This window comes from Pyricularia oryzae, chromosome 3 (assembly GCF_000002495.2).
Source record: "Pyricularia oryzae 70-15 chromosome 3, whole genome shotgun sequence".
Lineage (NCBI taxonomy): Eukaryota > Fungi > Ascomycota > Sordariomycetes > Magnaporthales > Pyriculariaceae > Pyricularia > Pyricularia oryzae.
In genome coordinates, this window is record NC_017849.1 from 1,809,453 (window position 1) to 1,828,115 (window position 18,663).

The window sequence follows — 18,663 nt, forward strand, 5'->3', positions numbered from 1 at the left end:
TCAAACCTCGGACGAAGAAACCAACCGATAAGGGCCGTCCTCCAAGCAAGCGGGGCTCGAGCTGAAAGACCTTAGCTTTGACGCCTACAAAGCCCAAGTCATGTCTCGATTCTGCCTTTGTTTTCCCTTTCATTGTATTTCACTAGGTATGCTTCAAGCAGTCCATTGTTGAGTTTTTTTGTAGAAGACGCCTATGAACCCAGGACCGCATCAACAATGTTGGCGACAACCAGAACCAAAGCCGCCGGTGGCCCAACGTCTGCAAGCGCGACACCCGGGCATTTTCAACCTAGATTGCCGCTTGTAAAACGGATGCTTTGCTGGTTGCAGGCAGCGATTTTCACCGGCTTGATGGGCGCTTTGAAGACCTTGAAGCCGGTCGTTGACAAGATTTTCCCCCAGTCGTTCCACCCGACCTTGATAAAGAACTATAAATCACGGCCAGGGCTTCCGATTCGGTAAGCATTTCCTATGCGGGAAATAGCCTAGAATCCCTCCCATACCTGCGTAATCCTGACTAGGAAGCGCATCTGCCTTGCCTCAAGTACCGACCCAGTCATGGCAGCGGCGCGTTGCTGACACTTGCTTGGGAGGTCCAGGGTCTTCTTCCCCAAGGGTTACGACCACAAAAATCCACAAGGAAACCCCCTGCCATGCCTCTTCTCCATACACGGTGGTGGGTTCGTCGTTGGAATCCCAGACCTCAACGATGATTGGAACCACCACTTCTGCAATACCCACTCGGCTATCGTGATCGCCCTCAACTACCGAAAAGCCCCCAGGCACCCCTTCCCCACCCCGATCCACGACGTCACAGCCCTCATCACCACGGTTCTGGACGACCACAAAGACCTGGCTCGCCACATCGACCCCAACCGCGTCGCCGTCGCCGGCTTCTCCGCCGGCGGCAGTCTCACCCTGGCCGTCGCGCAGCAACCCCAAATCCGATCCAGGATCCAGGCCATTGTGCCCGTATACCCAGCGTGCGACTTTGCAACACCGACGGACGTCAAGGTACGGCTGAGAAGATACAAAGAGGGGCTGAAAGGGTTCAGGGCCCGCAAGAGCGACTTCCTGGTATACATGATGGCCTGCTTCAACTGGAGCTACATCCCCGTCGGCCATGATCTGACAGACCCACTCCTCAGCGGAGAGGTCCTCCCCGCCTCGGCCCTGCCGAAACGTGTGTTTATAATCGCGGCCGAGATGGACCTGCTGGCGCACGGAGCATGGAGGTTGGCGTGCAGACTGGCCGGCAAGCCGGTACCCGGATATGATCAGGAGGTTGGCCGGCCCGAGCTACAGCCACCACACCGGCTCAACCTTGACGACGAGGCATACCACTGGCTACAGAAGACAAAAGACGGACGTGAGGTCAGGTGGTTGCTCGCGCCCGATGCGGTGCATGCTTTCGACATGGAGGCCAAGCTTTTGGCACCTTTCGACAAGGTCATGAAGGCGGATTGTAGGGCGAAGAGAGATGAAGAGATAGAGATAATTGGGAAGTGGCTTTGGGGCTAGTACCCGCTTAGCCTCGACCCTGCATATGCCGTTAGTCTAAGGGGTGCGCTACTGTGGCTTGGCCTTGCACGCGTGAAGCTTGTGTTGAAATTTTGGGAAAACCAACAAGAGACTTCAAGTGTACATTAGAATGCAAATGCAAAATTCTGTCTTTGTAGCTACCTGGAAAAGTGATTATCAATCTTTCTTTTTCGTAAATAAGCACGGGGCCACCGGTTTGGATCCAAATGTTTTCTTGAATTTGCCCACTCTATTGTACATATTTGTTGTTATTCATGGTACACGAAAACGCGCCATTGTCCAAACACCTGGCAAGGTTTGGAAGACAAAGAACAAAGCCTACCCCATTGATGACCATAAAAGTGTGCATTATCTTCCTTGTTTAGCTCTTGAAAGAGTCTGGACTTAAATATTTGATCATCGCCGCCAATATTGATGGTGCGGCGACCAAGATTCACCATGCGAAAATCAAACTCGCCCAGTTTGTCTCGAGCTTCAGACGCCAGAACGCCCCGCCTGCGACCAACACATCCCCCGGAAAGCTCGATAGAACCGCTGGACCTTGCAGTCCTGCCCAAGAAGCCCATAATACAGCCCTTGCACCTGGATTATGGCGAAATTCCAGAATTAGACATTGGCGAGCCCATCATGGACTTGCCAGCTGACACGCCAGGCCGTCTTTCTGCCATCCAGCCAACTGGCAAGTAGAAGTTTCACCATACAGGACACTGGACGTCATGATCCCACGATCTGGGAGTGCGCGAGCCAGCTGTTCCTGCCGACGTTCAGAAGATATCCTAGGAGCGCGGACTGCTAGCTTGCATCACAAGACTACACTACAGGAACTACAAATGAAGACAATGGACCAATCTTGACGGAATGATCATGTCTGCCTGCCTTAAACAGTACGCTCTTTCCATCTGCCGTCATGGATAGGCCTTCACGAGATGTCTCGATGCAAATGTGACTGACTTGACGATCATCAGAATCAGGAAAGAGCTGCAGTATCTCAAGCAGGGGACAGTGTATACAACGTGTGGACTCTTTTGGGGGAGATCCAGTCGAGGGAGTTTGGGAGCAAGGTGGGGCCCAGGCTATGCCCAATGCGTGGGCAGCATGAAGTGAGTTGAGGGTGAGCTGGCCGAGGAGAGATATCCATGGGTGATGGAGACAAGGACATATCATCTGGGTGTACTTGAAGATAATATCGGCCATTATGTTTACCTGTAATGGAGATTAATGGCAAACTTGGAGCTGAGGCGATAGTGAAATAAAGGCAGCCATGCACAGCACTGGTCCCTCCGGCCATCCAGGCTGACCGGTACCTCAGTACCTCAGTTCCTTGCAAGCAAGCAGAGTTCCCATGCAGCGAGTAGCTGCCGTGGTGTCTCTTTGAGCTACCCGACTGGCACAGAATCCGTTTAGGAAGCTACGGAGCGCCTTCCCAAATTGCAAGTCTGGCTCTCTGCCATTATCAAAATCATCAAAATCTGCCACTTCTTCTCCGCCTCGTCCCACCACTTCTGTCTCTTTGTTTTCAAAAAAATCATCCTACAGTTACCACATCTGCACAATCATCACCTATCCAAAGTCCTGTCGTAACCTTCCATCACCACCTATCAGACTGTCATCTAAAGAACTCAAACCCTACAAAGGCAATCATGTGTCGCTCTTTCAGCCTCACAGAGATTGTCATCACCAACGTCTCGGGCAGCGCGAGCTTTAACGAAGAGACTCGTATGGCTGCTCGCAGGGCTCTCGGACAGAACCGAGACCCTCACATCTGCCACCCAACTCCTTATGAGATCCGGCGACGATCTAATCCCTCTCTCCCGGAGCCTTCGGGCACCATCTATCCCCATCCTCTCGTCAATCCCATCAAGGAAGCCCCTCTGATGACCGAGATCCGCGCCTTCTACAGGCTCGAATTCAAGTTTAAGGGCGAGAACCTCGACATAGTGTGGCAGGAGGGCACAAACATCTGCAACAAGGGTCAGGGAAGAATCATGGGAGACATTCTCGTCGACCCCGGAAACTCTATCGAGATCGTCACTCATCTGATCCAGCACTACATCAGCCAAGCTTATGCTCCTCTCGACCCTGTCGGCGAATCCGGCTGCCTTTCCGAGCACTTTGGCGACGTGATGGGCGTGATGGCCAAGATGTGGCAGGACCGCCAAACTGCTCGCGAGGGCGACTGGGGTATCGGTCGCAGATGCTTCATGCCTGGCAACGACGAGATTGTCATCAGAGATGTGAGAACACCGGGGAGTGCATACAATGACCCTCGCTTGGTAAGTTCAGCTCGTCCTTCTTTGGTATTTTGCTCTTTCTCTTTTTCCTCCTGCCCGTGATTTTGTCTTTTATCATGATCTCAGATCCTGATCAGCGCTGACAACCTGACAGGGCAAGGACCCTCAGCCCATGCACATGCGAGACTACATTCACGATAGCACCCCTCCTGGCATCATTGACCATCGCAAGGGCAATCACGTCAATACCGGCATCCCCAACCGTGCCTTTGCCATTGTCGCTCTGGCCTACGGCGGCTATGCATGGGAGAAGGCCGGCCAGATCTGGTGGGCTGCAATGACTTCCAGGGCCGTGCCCGCGAAGTGCTCTCTCTCAAAGTTTGCCCTTGTCACTTGCTCCATTGCCGAGCAGTTCTATGGTCCCACTGATGCCCGAACTGTTCGCTTTGCCTGGCAGGAGGTTGGTGTCCTGAGCGCTTCTCTGTGGGAGCATATGAGTATTTTCACAGTTTTGATGAGAGAAGAGCTCGAGGATGAGTACGTGGCAGAGGCGGCTCTGGCAGCTCAACAACAGACCGATGAGCAGACACAGCAGCAAGTCGAGCAAGAGTCTGAGCAAAGCACTTCTGCATCTTCGCCGGCTAACAATGACACCGGACTCACGACCACGCGTCCTGCCTCCCCTGCGTCTTGGACCACGGATGACGAGAACGCTACGACGGCTCAGGGAACCCCTGCCCCTCCTACTCCCGAGCTTTCTCCCACTTATGATGTTGATGACGATGAGGAGCAGGTGATGTTCACACCCCCTACCACCAGGATGCCATCGCCCGCCGGCCGTGACCCCAGGCTCCATCCCACTCCCATCAATCCTCATGGCTACTCGGAGAATGTGATCAACGGCGCTATTGCCGCTGCCAACTTCATCATGGAGAAGGCGGTTGAAGTGGACCTCAGAAGGCAGCACCGCGAGGCCTGCGAGAGAGAAGCTGCCTTTATGGCGGCTTGCGGACTTTCGCCTTTGGCCGGACCATCTTACACCTTTGAGCAGCGTTCCCGAGGTCGGTCTTCGACTAGAGGCTCGAATGTGGTTGGAAGACTCACCTTTGTTGGCACGTCGTCTTCTGGTGTACAGACGTCCCCTGTTGGAGAGTCGACCTCGACAGCTTCATCCACTGCTAAGGAGCAGTCGACTGTGTCTTCCACTGCCAGTGTGGAGTCCACAAGCATCAACGAGCCCGGCGCCCTTGATATGTCTGCTTTCACTGACGACGATACGCAGGATGTGGTCGACCGTGACCTTGTCATCCGCAATGCTGGTACTGCGGTTGGACGCAGGGCACAGGGTGGTCACGGCAACTGCAAGACTACTTTCTGAAGAAGTTGGCCACAAACCGACACACTTCAGCATTTCATCTTTTCTTTTGTGTTTCCGTGAATTGTAAACGATGAGCATGGTTACTGCGAAGACTTTTGAAGCTGTATTTTCTGACATTGACCAGAGCAATCTCATGGAACGATCGTGTTTGTTCTTTTACATCATATTCACAGGCTGGCTTGCGAAGTCAATTTGATGGAGGATTGCGCATCTTGTTTACAGCCTATTTTCAAGCTGGCTTTGCGATACGGAGATCAAAGTATTCATCTTCTAACTGAGCCCAATCGGCCTACACTGCCCTGATTTGTATGCTTTATCAACATCGAAATGGGCTTGCACTGCCATGATTTGTATTGTTATCAACCACAGAAGGACAAAGGTTCGGATCATCGTTAATTAGCTATTTTAAGAGAACAATCTCCAATCCTACACTGATATTTACATAAAAAAGCCATGATGCATTCATTCAGGGGGAGTGAGCCTGTCCATATTGCTGAGGATGGCATCATGCCAAACGTCAGCCATCTTTGCGAACCCTTCCTCGCTCGGGTGGAGGTTGTCACCGGGGGCCAGGTCGTCGACCGTGATGAAGCCCGTGTTCATGTCGGCCAGCCCCAGCCGTGCGCTCATGGGGTGGGTCTGTACCAGATCCCGAACCACCTCGTTGAAGGTTGTCGTGCAGTTCTGCAGCCCCGCGTCCTGCTCCCGGCGCGGCAGCAGCGTGGACGCGATCAAGAACCGATTCTCCTGCCCCGCGGGCGCAAAGACTGCGTCGATCATGGCAGTGTAGATGCGACGGGCCTCGGTGGCGTTGACGCGCTGCGAGCAGTCATTGGTGCCGACGTTGAGCAGCAGGAGGTTCGGGAGGAACTCCTCCACGACGCCCTTTTCGCGCGTCTGTTTGGCCAGCGGCTCGGTGCGGATGCCTGGGTAGCCTTCGTGTTGCTGTTTGGGGGGCGGGGGAGCGTTGGTTCTTCGTGTTAGCTAGCTGAATGAGAATTTTCTTGTTCTTCTTCTTTGCTTTGTGTTCTCATCGGGGACGAAGAGATGCTTACATTGTCCTCCATGTCGCCATTGCTCCTCGTCCCCACGTAGTCTATGTCCCAGCCGTCGTTGACGAGCAGATCCGCCAGGGGCTTGCGGTAGCCGTTGCTGACGACGCCGCCGCCGGTCTGGCCGGCGGAGATGGAGGCGCCGATGACCATGATGCGCAGCTCAAAGTCGCCCGGCACCACGGTCGCGCGCGTCAGCCATCCCAGGCTGAGCAGGAAGGTGGGAAGAGCGCGTGACCAGTCCGTCCTCATGGTTGCCCCTTTTTTTGATCCTTTTCTGACGTGCGGCCTTGTTTTACTGTCGTTGGCGGGTGTTATCGAGGGAGTGTCGTGGCTGGATTAGGGGGTCTGCAGGAGTAAACGAACGTCGGACGATCTTTTGAATGTTCGGATGAAAGGACGACGATGAACTAGTTCTCAGGTTGCGGGACGAGTATAATAAATATATCGTATAACACCCTCCCCGTGACACATGTTTTTGTAGCCCCTGACCTTGGCTGAGGCTGACATTGGATGGGTTGTTAAAAAAGAAAAGGCTTGTTCCCTGCATCCCGCCATCTCTAGGCGAGATCCCAAATCTGACGGCAACCAAGAAAAAAAACGACGATCCCAAATTATCTGAGAAACGGAGCCGCAAATAAACGCATCCTCACCACCATCCATCCAATGGAGGGCAAAGATGCCGCGCCAGCCGAGAAAGCATATTGTCCGCTGGGGAAAATTAAGAAGTATAGGCGCCGAGTTGATTAGCCCTCTTGGACTGCAATCCAAGCGAGGAACAAAAAAAGAAAAAAGAAAAAAAAGGTTGCGCCGGGTTTTGCATTGGTGCATCTGCCGCCTGCGCGTCCAGAGGAGAATTCTTGCAGGGTGCGTTTCAATTGCTGCCTGGAATTTACAGTCCGAGATTGCGGGGTGTGGTTGTAAGCAAAAACGGGCCGCGGCCTGGTTGGACGGATTCAAGGATGGGATTCCTTGGGGGTTCATGACGTTGGCGGCTTGACACTGCCCAGGGTGACGGCGATTACCTGGAAGAGGTGTGCTAGTGTTATTATTTATTCTGCCTCTACTTTTCTTTACCACAGGTCAGTACTGGCAAGCACTGGCTCAAGGGTTACAGACAGGTCTCCGACTGCCGGCAAGCCGGCAACCTCTCTGGGGGTAGCAGGGGTAAATTGAATGGGCGGTGTCCGCTCGTCAGCACTAGAAGTGAGCAGCCCGACGATCAATCACTCTTTACGCGTTTGCCTGCCCGATGCGTTTTAATTCTCTGCCGTCAGCAGAGGAATCTCCCATCATTCAACGTAGGATTGGCAGGAAGAGGCCCTCCTGCAGGCCAGGCAAATGTCTTGCATTTCACATTCCACACCCCTTTATTGGTATCCTGGTTCTATCAATACTTGTTAATTGAGCTTGGGTTTTCCAAAGTTCAGCATGGAAACTTGTGAATAGTAAAAGGCTTTTTGTATTATATTCCTGAAGGTGCTTCTAATTTTAACCCTAAAACTCCGGTCACAAATGCGAGTGGTGTTGTTCTGTTCCTCCGCTTTATTAAAACCAGTATATTATAACAGTTCGAGGACGCATGAAAAAGTAATCATTAGTGTGAGCGGTGTCTTATGCCTTTATGCCCTGCTCCTCGTCAATCAACTTGGCTTTCTTGAAATATGCGTATAGTGCCGCGTCGCCGCCCTCGGCGTTGGCGTGGCCCTTGCCGACAATCATCAAACTGTCCCTAAAGGCAAACTCGTAGATTGCGGTTCCGAACAAAGTCGCAGGGATGTTGACCAGCATGCCGATGGGTGCGTAGCCGTGGTATGTAAAGGCCTCGCCGCCAAAGAGGATGCCGGCGACGATTCTGGCACCCAGGTCTCTCGCGAGGTTGGTGCTGAGCGTGATGCCTCCAAAGCCCCAAATCATGTCGGCATAGGCTATGCCGATGATGAAGGGAATGGCGGCGGGGTGGATGAATGGGTTGGACGGGTCGAGAGCGGCCCAGACGACAAGGGCGATGAAGGCGTCGGCGACGAACTCGATGGTCAGCACGAAGCCTAGGTTCTGGTCTGGGTGCGGGTAGGAGCAGAATATGGACGCCGGAGTGTGCGAGCCGACCAGCGGCAGGCCTGCAGCCCTACGAGTGGCGGCAAAGTCTTGAATCTGCTCCCAGTACAGGACCATGATGGTCAGCGCGGCGAGAAACGCGCCAAAGATCTGGCTGATGATGTAACGGGGCACTTTGCGCCATGGAAAGTGCTGCCAGATGGCAAGGCAGATGGTGATGGCCGGGTTGAAGTGACCGCCCGAAGTCGGGGCGCAGGTAATAATAGCCAGGGCCACACCCATCCCCATGCCCCAGCCAACCTGGAAGATGGAGCCGATCCCGGCGACGGAGTTCTTGTCGGTAGCATGGTGCAGGGTGAAGGTGGCGATGGAAGCAAGGCCGGCAAAGACGAAGAAGAAGACGCCGGTGGCCTCGGCGATGCACTCCCGCAGCCAGAGAGGTCGGTGACGCTCAAAAGCGAGCCGGCGGGTGGAGATGGTTGGATACGGTGGCAGTTGATTCTCCACGTGGTGGTCCAGGATGGAATGTACCACTTGGTCGACTTGGTGGTGGTCGTGGGGAGATGGATATTTGTGGGCTGCGGTAAAAGACATTGATGGAGAAGGTGTCAGGAAGACGGGGCTGTCTCCATGGAGAGTGTGGGCTTGACTGAGGAGGTGGACAGAGTCATGCGTGGGGTCATGAACAGGGTCATGTAGATGATTTGATGAAGAAAAGTATGCTGCCATGGTATAGTTTGAATGGTAGCAAACTCGATGCTAGCGATGATGAGGTTTGTTTCGTTTGAGTAGGTAGATGCTGTTGTGTCTGATGAGCAGTAGCGAGGCAAAACATCTACCTTGACGTAGGCCAACTCTGAGGGCTTTTATTTAGTTGAGATTCCAGTTAGGCTAAGGCATGGCCTCGGGCAAGCGATCCAGAGGCATGTTGCCAAGTGCAGGTGGTGGTGTGTTGCTGCTTGGCCTCACGGGAGCTACCGTATCGGCGCATCCTGCTTTCATCGTCTAGAACCAACAGCGACAGAGATAGAATGCACACAAGCTTTTTTGACCGCTCATCAATAGCTATTGCTTAGGTTATCATATCATGTTGGCACGGCCTCAGAAAATGCGACGGATCAAAGGTTCAATCACGCATGAAGGGGTGTGAAAGCCTTCCACCGGCGAGGGAAAATCACCTGTTTTGGGCTCGTGTAGGGAAGCGAAAGGAAGAACTTACAGCGGCATCGGGAGAAGTCGCGACCTGCAGGCGCCTGTCCAGTCGCCGCTAGACGCCCCCATTGGTTGTAAAAGCGGGGTGGGCCAGGTCCAGACTGCACTGCGCGGGATGGCATCTGCCCACAATTCGTCACCGTGTGCACACTCATCTCGGACTCGGGTTTAGACAGAGCCAAGGAAAGGCTGTAGGCTTTGTTCAACATCAACATGCAGCCGCTTGTTATGGAATCTTTGCTGCGCCGAATTCCATCTCGACAGATCCAACCGCAGACAACAAAACCGGATTGCAGCAAAAATTATTCGAGGTTCCTTTGAGCAAGTCGAACGAACTTGCGTCGACTGAACATGTTGCAACAAGTGTCAATTGGCAAGTCGCATTTTTATCTTGGTTTTCTCGTTTCTGACCCAAGAACCAACCAACCCTTCGTCATCATCTATTGCTTACTTTTCTATCGAGAAAAGCTACACTTATTATCATAGATTCCGTGACAGCAGCCTGCTTCAGACCAACACAATCTTGTCAATCTCCCCGAGGTCCAACGCTTGGCCATCCATCATCCCGTGGACGTAGGCTGCACCCACCAGCTGCCAAGTTTTATCAAGACCAGGACCTCCCGACCCAGCATCATCCTGTGGTCGCAGGACGTAAAAAGTCGACCCGCCGACAAGCATAGCAATCTTGTCCCCTTCCCTGGTCTCTTTTGGGACCAAACAAAACCACCCGTTGCAAGATTCGGCTAGTCTCGCATATGACAAGAAATCCATCACCACCGCGCCCATCAAGTTGTCTTTACCCAAACACCAAACGTGCCGATCGCCTTGCTTATCCAATAGTGGTGGCTGTTCGATTGGCTCGGAGCTCTGCGGAGTGTCCTCGCCTGTCATGTCCTGACGCTTGCGAACATTTGCCGTCATGGTTGCCGCCCCAGCCTCCCATGCCTTTTCTCCTGTCAAGGGATACTCGAGGTTTTGGTCTGACACTAGCTCGTCGAGCCTTGAGTTGGCAAGCTGATTAATATACGTCGTGTCATTCATTTCTTTGGTATTAGGTTCTAACGAAATATTTTTCGTCAACCGCTGGATGCTATCGATCACAATCCCGGAAAGACTCAGACGTGCCAGCTCCAAATCCACATTCCAAGGGTGCGAAGACAGAGCAAGTCCGCCTGATGCGGTATGTGCGGTTCTGCTAGGGGAACTGGGTATTTTAGTCATAATAGGTATGGGCATTTTCTTGACATCTTTGTCATTGTTCGTCCACAACGCGGGCACCCATGTCGGAATGTGCTCGTTTATCGTACTGTCGCGGAGCAGGCTGAAATTACACCCGGACAGGAGGTGCAAGGAGTCGCTCTCCTTGATCATGCTCGCGAAGGCATCCATAAATATTTGGGCTACCGGCAGGGCGTAGTTTGGGACGATTCCGCCCTCTGAAAAATCGGAGCTGAGCCCAAGGACTCCATAGATCTTGTCCCGCGGGTCAGTTGCAAGCTGCAAGGGCAACTCGAGTAGCATCCCTTCCAGACTTCCAAGAACTTGCAATCCTCGAACGTGGAAGAATAGTTCGAGACCACCCAAGTCATAATCCTGCAGGATACGTCTCCCTCGGTATTCCTCACATCCATCCCACTTCAACATCTTCGTTAACATGTAAAGAGAGCTTAGAGCCCTTCTGTCGTAGAATATCGGGAGATTCTGCTGAAGCTTATCCCAGCCCGATTCGACAATATCATCCACAAACAAGGTGAACACATGGCCCATTGCCGCAGCCCAAAGGTTTCCAACATCAGTCCGCAGAACGCCGCAGACAAAAGTCGCCTGCTGCGCCATGCTGACCTCCTGCAGAACCCATACGCGGCAGAACCAGTCTCGTGTCAGGATGTCGAACATGCCTCTCATCTCTTCCGAATCTGCGCCTCGCATGGCAACGGTCTTCCACTGGCCTGCTACAATCTCAAAGTAGTGCTCATCTGGATTGTCTTGATCCCGCATCCTGTTCATGATACGCAGGCTCTCAAAGTGCATTGTCTCAAAACAAGCAAGAGCAGCCCTTGTGTGCTCGCGCTCGGGACCCAGCCATATGAGCACCTCTTGGGCCGTCGAGTAGATGTCCTTCATCCGCATCACCTGCGCGCTGCGCTCCGCGAGGTCCGCCTGGTTTATGCACACTGCGTCCACCCAGAGGTAATACGGCAGGTCATCTTGGCCCGGCTGGCAGAACTGGCGTAGGCATTCTTCCAGGCTAGCGTTGACCTGCACCTCTTTGCCATCGACCGAGATGGGGCGCGTGACGTTCGCATCCCCCCAGACGTAGGATAGAGCCTTGTACTTTGAATGGACAGATTCTAGAGGTACCTGAACGAGCTTGCACTCGACCAGACCGCTGTCGCCCGGGTCAAGCGGGAATAGTTGTAAAAGGCGAATATCGCTCCCGACGAGGGGCTCATACTGCGGCATTTTAACCTGTTATTGGTATGGATCGGTTTCTTTGAGAGTCCTTTTTTTTACAAAAGAGTGCGGTGGTACTGTAGGCTGGACAAGGTTGATGAAGAAGAAGAAGAAGAAGAAGAAGAAGAAGAAGATTGACGATCTATTGAGGGGCAGCGAAAGCATGTTGCCGCCGTTGGCTGGAACAATTCGTCTCGCCAAGAGATGCAGGTGAGCCACGTGATGTAAGCGGAACCTATCGAGGCCAGCTAACAAAGAATGACAGAAAATGCAACTAACCACTGTCGGTTTAGGACCACAAGTAGTAGTAGTAGTAGTAGTATTAGTTAACGCCGGGCTCGGCCCGGCTTGTTAGCCGGCCGTTAGCAACCTCCCGAGGGGTATCTCGGCGCGCGTTCTATCTTCTTTATTTACACAGGGGGAAAACAAGGAGGGCAGAGGCGGATCGTGCCTGACCGGGTTCGGGCCCGGTCCTGCTTAGGGGGTTAGTTCACTGACGCGACCCCGTGCCTAAGGTGCACGGAGGGTTCGTCTGACGGCTTGTGCCGTGAAGTGTGGGTGAAAAGGCAGTAAGTCTATTCCTCGTCAGAGTTCGAGTCGTTTACGATCGGTGTCCCTAGGCGTAAAGTGCGTTCGTGGCGCGCGGGGCGCTGGCGGGCCGCTCTGGGGCGGGCGCTGAAGTAGTTGGTGGCTATCGAAAACGCCTCAAAGCTTTTCGGTTGCCCGAAGCTTGTCTGGAAGAATTTCCAGCGTTGGGCGCGATTTGGCGGCCCGGCCGGCCGGTCGTTATTAGGCCACGGCCAGTTTCTCCACACCGCCCGCGAATAGCGGCAGTGCACCGGGTGCTCAGGGGAGGTCCGCTTCCAGCACCAGGCACACGAGGTGTTTGCATCCTGGTGGTTGAAACGGTCATGGTAGGCCTTGAAATCGCCGTGGCCGGTCCTCATCGCCAAATAATGGCCCAGTAGGGGTCTTGGCAAACGCAGTTCCTCGGGCTCCTTTCTCGGTATGTATTGGAATTTCCATTCCCTATATGCGGGGGACCGTTCACAGAGTTCTTTACGCCACCAATCCTTCTCTATATTCGAAAGAATGGCTCTGAGGACCGTGCCGGCACCGCTATACGTGGTTTGCTGAGCCCTCGGGTCTGGGTCCGGCGGTCCGGCGGAGCCGGCCTTGGCCAGCTCGTCAGCCCGGTCGTTTCCCGGGATTCCCTGGTGCCCAGGGCACCAACGGACCCGAACCTCGGTACCTTGTTTTCGGAGTAGATCGACAAGGTCATGGAACTCCAGAAAGGCCCATTGGGACGAACGCGGCGCGTCGCCTCTAAGACCCCAAATAACCGAGGTGCTGTCCACACAAATCCAGATCCGGGCGCCTGGCTGGGCCTTGGCTGCCGCCTGTAGCCCTTTTAGGGCGCCAATCGCCTCGGCGTCGAAAACGTGGCTTTCCGGCGTAATAAATGCGGAGCCTGCGGCAAATTCCAGGCCCGCCCTAAAAGCGGCCCATCCGTACCCTATTTGGACGCAGTTGTTTTCGTGTTTTTCCGAACCATCCGTATATACCACGATATCGTCAGGTGATACCATGTCCAGCCATTCGATAAAGCGGCGGGCCGCTTCCTCTTTCGGGACTCCTCCGGTGGGGTCAGTGCGAGAATCCGGGGCATTGCGAGGTGCGCGCAACTCTAGTCTCCGGATCCGCGGGAGAAGTTGTGCAGCCGTTTGCAGGGTCGTGGCCGAATGGCCCGAGTTGCGGGCACGAGGTGTTTCACGCAGGCGGCTGACAAGGGGGTGCCCCTTGTCCGCGAGCCTTAGTCGGGCGCCGTATTTCAGGCGGGTGTAGGCCAGCGCGACGCGGGCCGAGGGTAGTCCTGCGTCCCTGAGAACAGTGGACGAGGGGGTGGTTTTATACGCCGGGAGGATTGCCCGTGCCGCTAAAACCAGCGGTTTGTTCAATGCTTTGAGGAGTCCTCTTTGCTTGTGCGCTGGGTTGTACCATGCCTCGGCTGCGTAGGTGGCCGAGGAACCCACGCATGCCACCGCTGCCTTGCGAAGTGCAGCCGCAGGCGGTCCGTATCTTACTGCCCCAAAGCTCTTGAGGTGGGCAGCGACCGCCATTGCTTTGGCAGCCCTTTCGGCCACGTGGCGGCGCCCGTCTAGCCGTCGGCTAAACCAAAAACCAAGCCAACGCATGCCCGGGTAGCGCTCGGCCCCGGAGGCGCTTTGTCCGCGTCGACCGCCCGGTAGTTGGACCGGGGTAACCGTTCTACCATTAATCCGGATTTCCGGGTTGCGACCGTGCCTTTTCTTAGTAATATGGATCACCTCTGTCTTTTCCGCTGCAAAATGGATCTTCTCTTCCGCCGCAATTTCGTGCATATCCCGGAGTTTATTTTCCAGCCAACGTACGTTTTCCTCCAACGAGGGTGACGATTTCCATGTAAGCACGTCGTCTGCGTATGCCAACCGCCACTTCGTACCGTTTTTGACGAGATACGCCAAATATAACATATATAGGATCGGGGAAAGGGGAGACCCTTGCGGGGTGCCGCACCCAAGCCGCCTAAAGCCCGTGGTCGTACCCTCCAGCCGGACTCGGGCCTGGCGGCCGCTTAAAAAGTTAATCACGAACCTGAGGAGCATTTTACTAAACCCGAGGCTCCGCATTTTCCGTATTAATCGCCTATGGAGGAGGGCGTCGAAGGCGCCTTGGACGTCGCATGCGACAAGGGTGACTTCCTCCCCGCGAGCTAGAGCCTGCTCGATATCGTGGGCGAGGGCACAAACCAGATCCGTCGCCGATCGTTTGGGTAGGGCACCGCCGTGGGTGCAGCTAAGGAGCCCGTTGTCGTGTATGGCCCAAGCTATCCGGCGTGCAACGAGCCTCTCGAGGCCTTTTCCGATGCAGGAGAGGAGGGCTATAGGCCGCCAGGATCGAACGCTGCTCCGGTCTTTCTTCCCCGTTTTCGGTAGCATCGCGACTTCGGCCTTCTTCCAAGGCGCTGGGAAATGTCCGAGTTCCAGGCAACGTTGGTAGAGCCTGCGCACCGGCTCGGCCAACGAAGCCCATCCGGCTTTTAGTAGCCGGACGGTCATTCCGTCGATGCCCGGGGAGGTTTAGGACCACAAAGCAGTGGAGCCGGTAGTATTTGCTCCAAGTTCTCGGCTTGATGGCCATGCTTCTTTCGAGGTAGACAGGCTTGCTGAGAAAAAACACAGGTAACCCTTTTGCACCATCACGATACTGAGAGGCCATGAAATGAAGATGAGGATTATCAAGAGGAACTTCTCAAGTGAGGTGATAACAGCCGGTGAGTAATTCAAGCAAGCGGTGTACAAGACCTTTTCTAAAAACACATTACGAAATATTGAAAATACTGACAGCAGATCAAGTTAAATTGTGCAAAAGTTCTGACCCCTTGCCTGTTACTTGCTCTGGAATAATGGGCAGGATTTCTTTTCATGTTTCCTTTGTTTGGCAATGAAATCTTCAATCTACAGAATATTGATTGGAAAGGTGCGTCAAGCTTCGCCGTTGACACATGTTTGTTGACTGGTATCACAAACAAAGGCTTTGTCACAGACGCATTACATTGAGGGCCTTAACATGGATAACTTCGGTAGCATGATGACAAAATGCTAAGAAAACGCCGCCGGTATGCTCTGCTCTCCATGATATGGACTATCGAACCCATAGTCTAAAGGTACATCAACATTCAACACGCGCCCTGCTCCTTGGGGAATGAAAGGAGGCCAGCTCAGACCGCAGCAGCCACAAATCTCGCCATGTCCTCCACTCGTCCGCCGCCACCCTGGCCTCATGCTCAACCTAACCAAGCAATGCCAGCACCACTGGCCCACGCAAATCGACCCGGACAAGCGCTCCGCATGGCTCGCCCAGCCGACGCACGAGAGCTAATCTTCAAGTTCGGCCTCGAGTTTCTCGAAGCGGGCAGCCCACCATACGAGCACGCCGTTCGCCGCGTCGAGAACGTCCTGCACCACCACGCCGGCCAAATACAAATCGGCGCCGCGGTGCGCCCTCCCGGTATGGATGGAACGACCATCTGGGAGCTACGTCGCACCGCCGGTCCCCCGTCCGTCCACCCCGACGACTTTCTCTGGTTCATCGACCTCGCGCATCACCTGGGCCCGGCACCGCGCACGGGCGGTCCCTGGACTGGCATCAAGGTCACCGGCCGGCTGTGCATAGGCGACAGGGTGTTCAGCGACTACGAGGAGCACTGCCGCCTGGTATTGGAGGCCCTGCGGGGGAGGAGCACCAGCTTGACGGGCAACTTTTCGCCGTTGAGGACGCACGTGCCGAGGAACGCGACGACGTCGTTCTGGGTCGGCCTGAGCATCGGCAGCGACGTGTGGGAGCCGACCGTCTTTCGCCGCCTCTACATGTTGATGTACCTGGTCGAGCCCACCGTGTGCTCCATGTTTGTGCCCTCGTGGCGCAGCCTCCAGAGCAACCCGCGGCTCGTCGGCCTCCGCGGCTACGTGTCCAGCCTCGCCATCCCCACGACGCCCATCGACGGCACGCTGGACAAGTTCCTCGGCACGGCGGCGGCGGGGCGGGACCTGCAGGTGATCAACTGGATGTGGACGTGCGAGTTTGGGCGGCTGCTGGAGGTGATGCGGGCGACGCGGCTGGTCTTGCGCAGCCACCTCGTCGAGCCTGGCCCGTCGTCGACGCCGTCCAGACAGAAGAACATGGTCGAGTTTCGATACCTGCCCGGGACGATGGACATGGCGCTGCTGCGGGGATACGCAGAGACGTGTCTTGCGATTGTCTACTTTGCCAAGACGTCGGACGACTTCAAGTACGCCGCCCTGCTGGATGAAATTTGCGAGTGCTTGGAGGATGGCGGCGGCATGGCGGAGGCGAGGCGCTTGCTACTCCGAGGCTTGGGGTTGGAAAGCGGGGTTGCCGATTGGTGGGAGGCGGTCATGCAGAGGCTCAATAGCAGGTATCAAGGCTGAGTCTAGAGCTGGTGCAGAGGTCTTGGGCAGAGTTGACGAGCTTGACAAGTTGATGATTGATTTTGATTTTGGGTGCTCTACTTGCCCGGGGGCCTCGGTGAACATGGGATGGGGGGTGCTCGTCTAACAGTTTAATCCTTTTCTTCCAGAGAATTCAGGCTGCTGGCTTTCTAATCACAAAGTACACAAAGACTAGGAAACAGGGATGCCAATGGGTGTTTGACGTGGACAAACGCATATATCTAAAATTTGAAAAGCATCAGGGTGCGTATGTCTCCTCCCAGTTGACTGTAGTCCTGGGCAACCAATTGCACTTGCTACGATCTTGTTTGGGAATAGATACAGATGCTCGGGACAAAGACACGAGAAACAAGAAACAAAGAAAGATAGAACAGAGGGAGAAAAGCCCAGGTTGAGCCTTGTAAGAAAGATACGTTTTGACTCATTGAGTGACTTGGAACGTGTGCGATCAAGACTAGAATAGTTAAAAAAGCAAGTTCTAGTCCATTTCAATTCTTTATATAGTTTTATGTCTAGATTCTGACATTCGGGAACCTGGCGATGAACCGTGTCCTTTCAGGATCGCTCATTTCTCTTTCAAACTTCCAGCTCGTGACACGATACTCTGGGGGGGTGTCGCACGTTGGCAGGATCACACACGTGCCGCGGACGGTTTTGCACTTGAAACCGCTGATTTCCGCCGTTTCGCCCGCTGGCACTATGTCGTGGCCGAGTGCCTGGTCAAATACTTGACCGGAAGGATACTCAATGTAAACATCGCACAACAAGGGCCTTCTTAAGTCCTGGATCCGACCATGGTAAGGACGCGACGCCCAGGCAGAGGCTGGGAAAAGCGCCGTGGCGGTGGCCAGGATGGCGAAAAGGTTCTCGGGGTGCATGGTTTTGTGGGTGGGTTGATGTCTCTGCAAAAAGGTTTAGGATGAGTGTTTTGCGGCAAGAGAAAGACGATGCTACAAAAAGAATACCTTGGCCAAGTATCCAAGAGCAAGTATTTAAATTAATAACGTCTGCTTTTATTTACAAGCACCTCACATAATTTCAAAATAGAAATTGGAAAGCAAGGTAACCATTCTTTGTTCACCTACGATTCAAGATGCCACGACCAACATTACAATAGCTCTAGGTTTCGCTTAAAATAGTATCATGCTGCACTAGGCACATCGAGTTCTTTATGCATTAACGGTAAAGCCGTTATTCGCACGGACAGCATGTCAGACAAGGTGGTTGGCCGACTTTGTCTATTCCATTCTCGAGCGCAGAATTGAGTGTAAACATTTGTTTAGCCTTTGATTGATTGCAAGTACTAGTACTAGTACAGCCCAAATTGCGGTCACACTTGGCAATACTGTGTATTTTGCAATTTGGTCGCCCAGTGCCGACTCGAATATCATGCAATCTCATGCTGTATTCTCGTGACATACAGAATACCTATCCACCCACAAAGTGCCCCCAACCAAGCTGTCTAGAGTCCAGCATAAATAGAGGCTCGGTACGCGTGGAGCCTTGTGCTTTTCAAAGGTTGCAGGTGTAGATTGCCAGTATCTATGTCACGCTAGGTAGGTAAGTATATAATTTGCATATTCAAGCCATGTTCTGTATACTTTATATAAAAGTTGGTGGAGACTCGGGAATCTCAATCCCCCAGAATCCTATGATGCTGTCTGTCGCCCTGGAATCCCCGGGTCCGGAATAACTCAATGTGTACGGGGTTATTTCTACAAGCC

General features: G+C 53.9%; 6 protein-coding genes across 7 annotated transcripts; 3 read left to right on the forward strand and 3 right to left on the reverse strand.

Moving 5' to 3' along the window:
- The first annotated feature begins 57 nt into the window (after positions 1-57).
- Positions 58-1,726, forward strand: MGG_15241 (alpha/beta hydrolase fold protein). Its single transcript, XM_003711657.1, has 2 exons — positions 58-458; positions 600-1,726. The coding sequence occupies exons 1-2, from the start codon at positions 217-219 to the stop codon at positions 1,519-1,521; spliced, it is 1,164 nt and encodes a 387-aa protein (XP_003711705.1). The 5' UTR covers positions 58-216; the 3' UTR covers positions 1,522-1,726.
- A 1,456-nt stretch (positions 1,727-3,182) lies between these two features.
- MGG_05878 (extracellular metalloprotease) lies at positions 3,183-5,151 on the forward strand (the record flags this gene model as incomplete). The annotated part of the gene is made up of 2 exons (XM_003711658.1): positions 3,183-3,815; positions 3,928-5,151. 2 exons carry the CDS (start codon positions 3,183-3,185, stop codon positions 5,149-5,151), a joined length of 1,857 nt encoding a protein of 618 aa, XP_003711706.1.
- Positions 5,152-5,523: 372 nt separating this feature from the next.
- On the reverse strand, positions 5,524-7,105 carry MGG_05879 (uncharacterized protein). The gene is made up of 2 exons (XM_003711659.1): positions 6,207-7,105; positions 5,524-6,096 (listed from the first exon to the last, which is right to left on the reverse strand). The coding sequence occupies exons 1-2, from the start codon at positions 6,453-6,455 to the stop codon at positions 5,614-5,616; spliced, it is 732 nt and encodes a 243-aa protein (XP_003711707.1). The 5' UTR covers positions 6,456-7,105; the 3' UTR covers positions 5,524-5,613.
- Positions 7,106-7,817: 712 nt separating this feature from the next.
- On the reverse strand, positions 7,818-9,252 carry MGG_05880 (uncharacterized protein; the record flags this gene model as incomplete). The annotated part of the gene is made up of 2 exons (XM_003711660.1): positions 7,818-8,839; positions 9,231-9,252. 2 exons carry the CDS (start codon positions 9,250-9,252, stop codon positions 7,818-7,820), a joined length of 1,044 nt encoding a protein of 347 aa, XP_003711708.1.
- Positions 9,253-9,723: 471 nt separating this feature from the next.
- Positions 9,724-12,048, reverse strand: MGG_05881 (uncharacterized protein). Its single transcript, XM_003711661.1, has one exon. The coding sequence runs from the start codon at positions 11,934-11,936 to the stop codon at positions 9,981-9,983; it is 1,956 nt and encodes a 651-aa protein (XP_003711709.1). The 5' UTR covers positions 11,937-12,048; the 3' UTR covers positions 9,724-9,980.
- A 1,271-nt stretch (positions 12,049-13,319) lies between these two features.
- MGG_05883 lies at positions 13,320-18,082 on the forward strand. 2 transcript variants are annotated; one of them, XM_003711662.1, is made up of 3 exons: positions 13,320-14,369; positions 14,447-15,240; positions 15,323-18,082. In XM_003711662.1, the coding sequence occupies exon 3, from the start codon at positions 15,716-15,718 to the stop codon at positions 16,916-16,918; it is 1,203 nt and encodes a 400-aa protein (XP_003711710.1). In that variant the 5' UTR covers positions 13,320-14,369; positions 14,447-15,240; positions 15,323-15,715; the 3' UTR covers positions 16,919-18,082. The 2 variants fall into 2 exon arrangements, with proteins under 2 accessions (XP_003711710.1, XP_003711711.1); XM_003711663.1 differs by having other exon boundaries at positions 13,320-15,240.
- Positions 18,083-18,663: the final 581 nt, after the last annotated feature.

Excerpts from the sequence above, each read along its gene's own strand:
- MGG_15241 (XM_003711657.1), top strand. The coding sequence starts at position 217 with ATGTTGGCGACAACCAGAACCAAAGCCGCCGGTGGCCCAACGTCTGCA. Across the intron at positions 459-599 it reads CGGCCAGGGCTTCCGATTCG|GGTCTTCTTCCCCAAGGGTT; the intron begins GTAAGCATTTCC and ends TGGGAGGTCCAG.
- MGG_05879 (XM_003711659.1), bottom strand. The coding sequence starts at position 6,455 with ATGAGGACGGACTGGTCACGCGCTCTTCCCACCTTCCTGCTCAGCCTG. Across the intron at positions 6,097-6,206 it reads ATGGCGACATGGAGGACAAT|CAACACGAAGGCTACCCAGG; the intron begins GTAAGCATCTCT and ends CCCCCCAAACAG.
- MGG_05881 (XM_003711661.1), bottom strand. The coding sequence starts at position 11,936 with ATGCCGCAGTATGAGCCCCTCGTCGGGAGCGATATTCGCCTTTTACAA.
- MGG_05883 (XM_003711663.1), top strand. The coding sequence starts at position 15,716 with ATGTCCTCCACTCGTCCGCCGCCACCCTGGCCTCATGCTCAACCTAAC.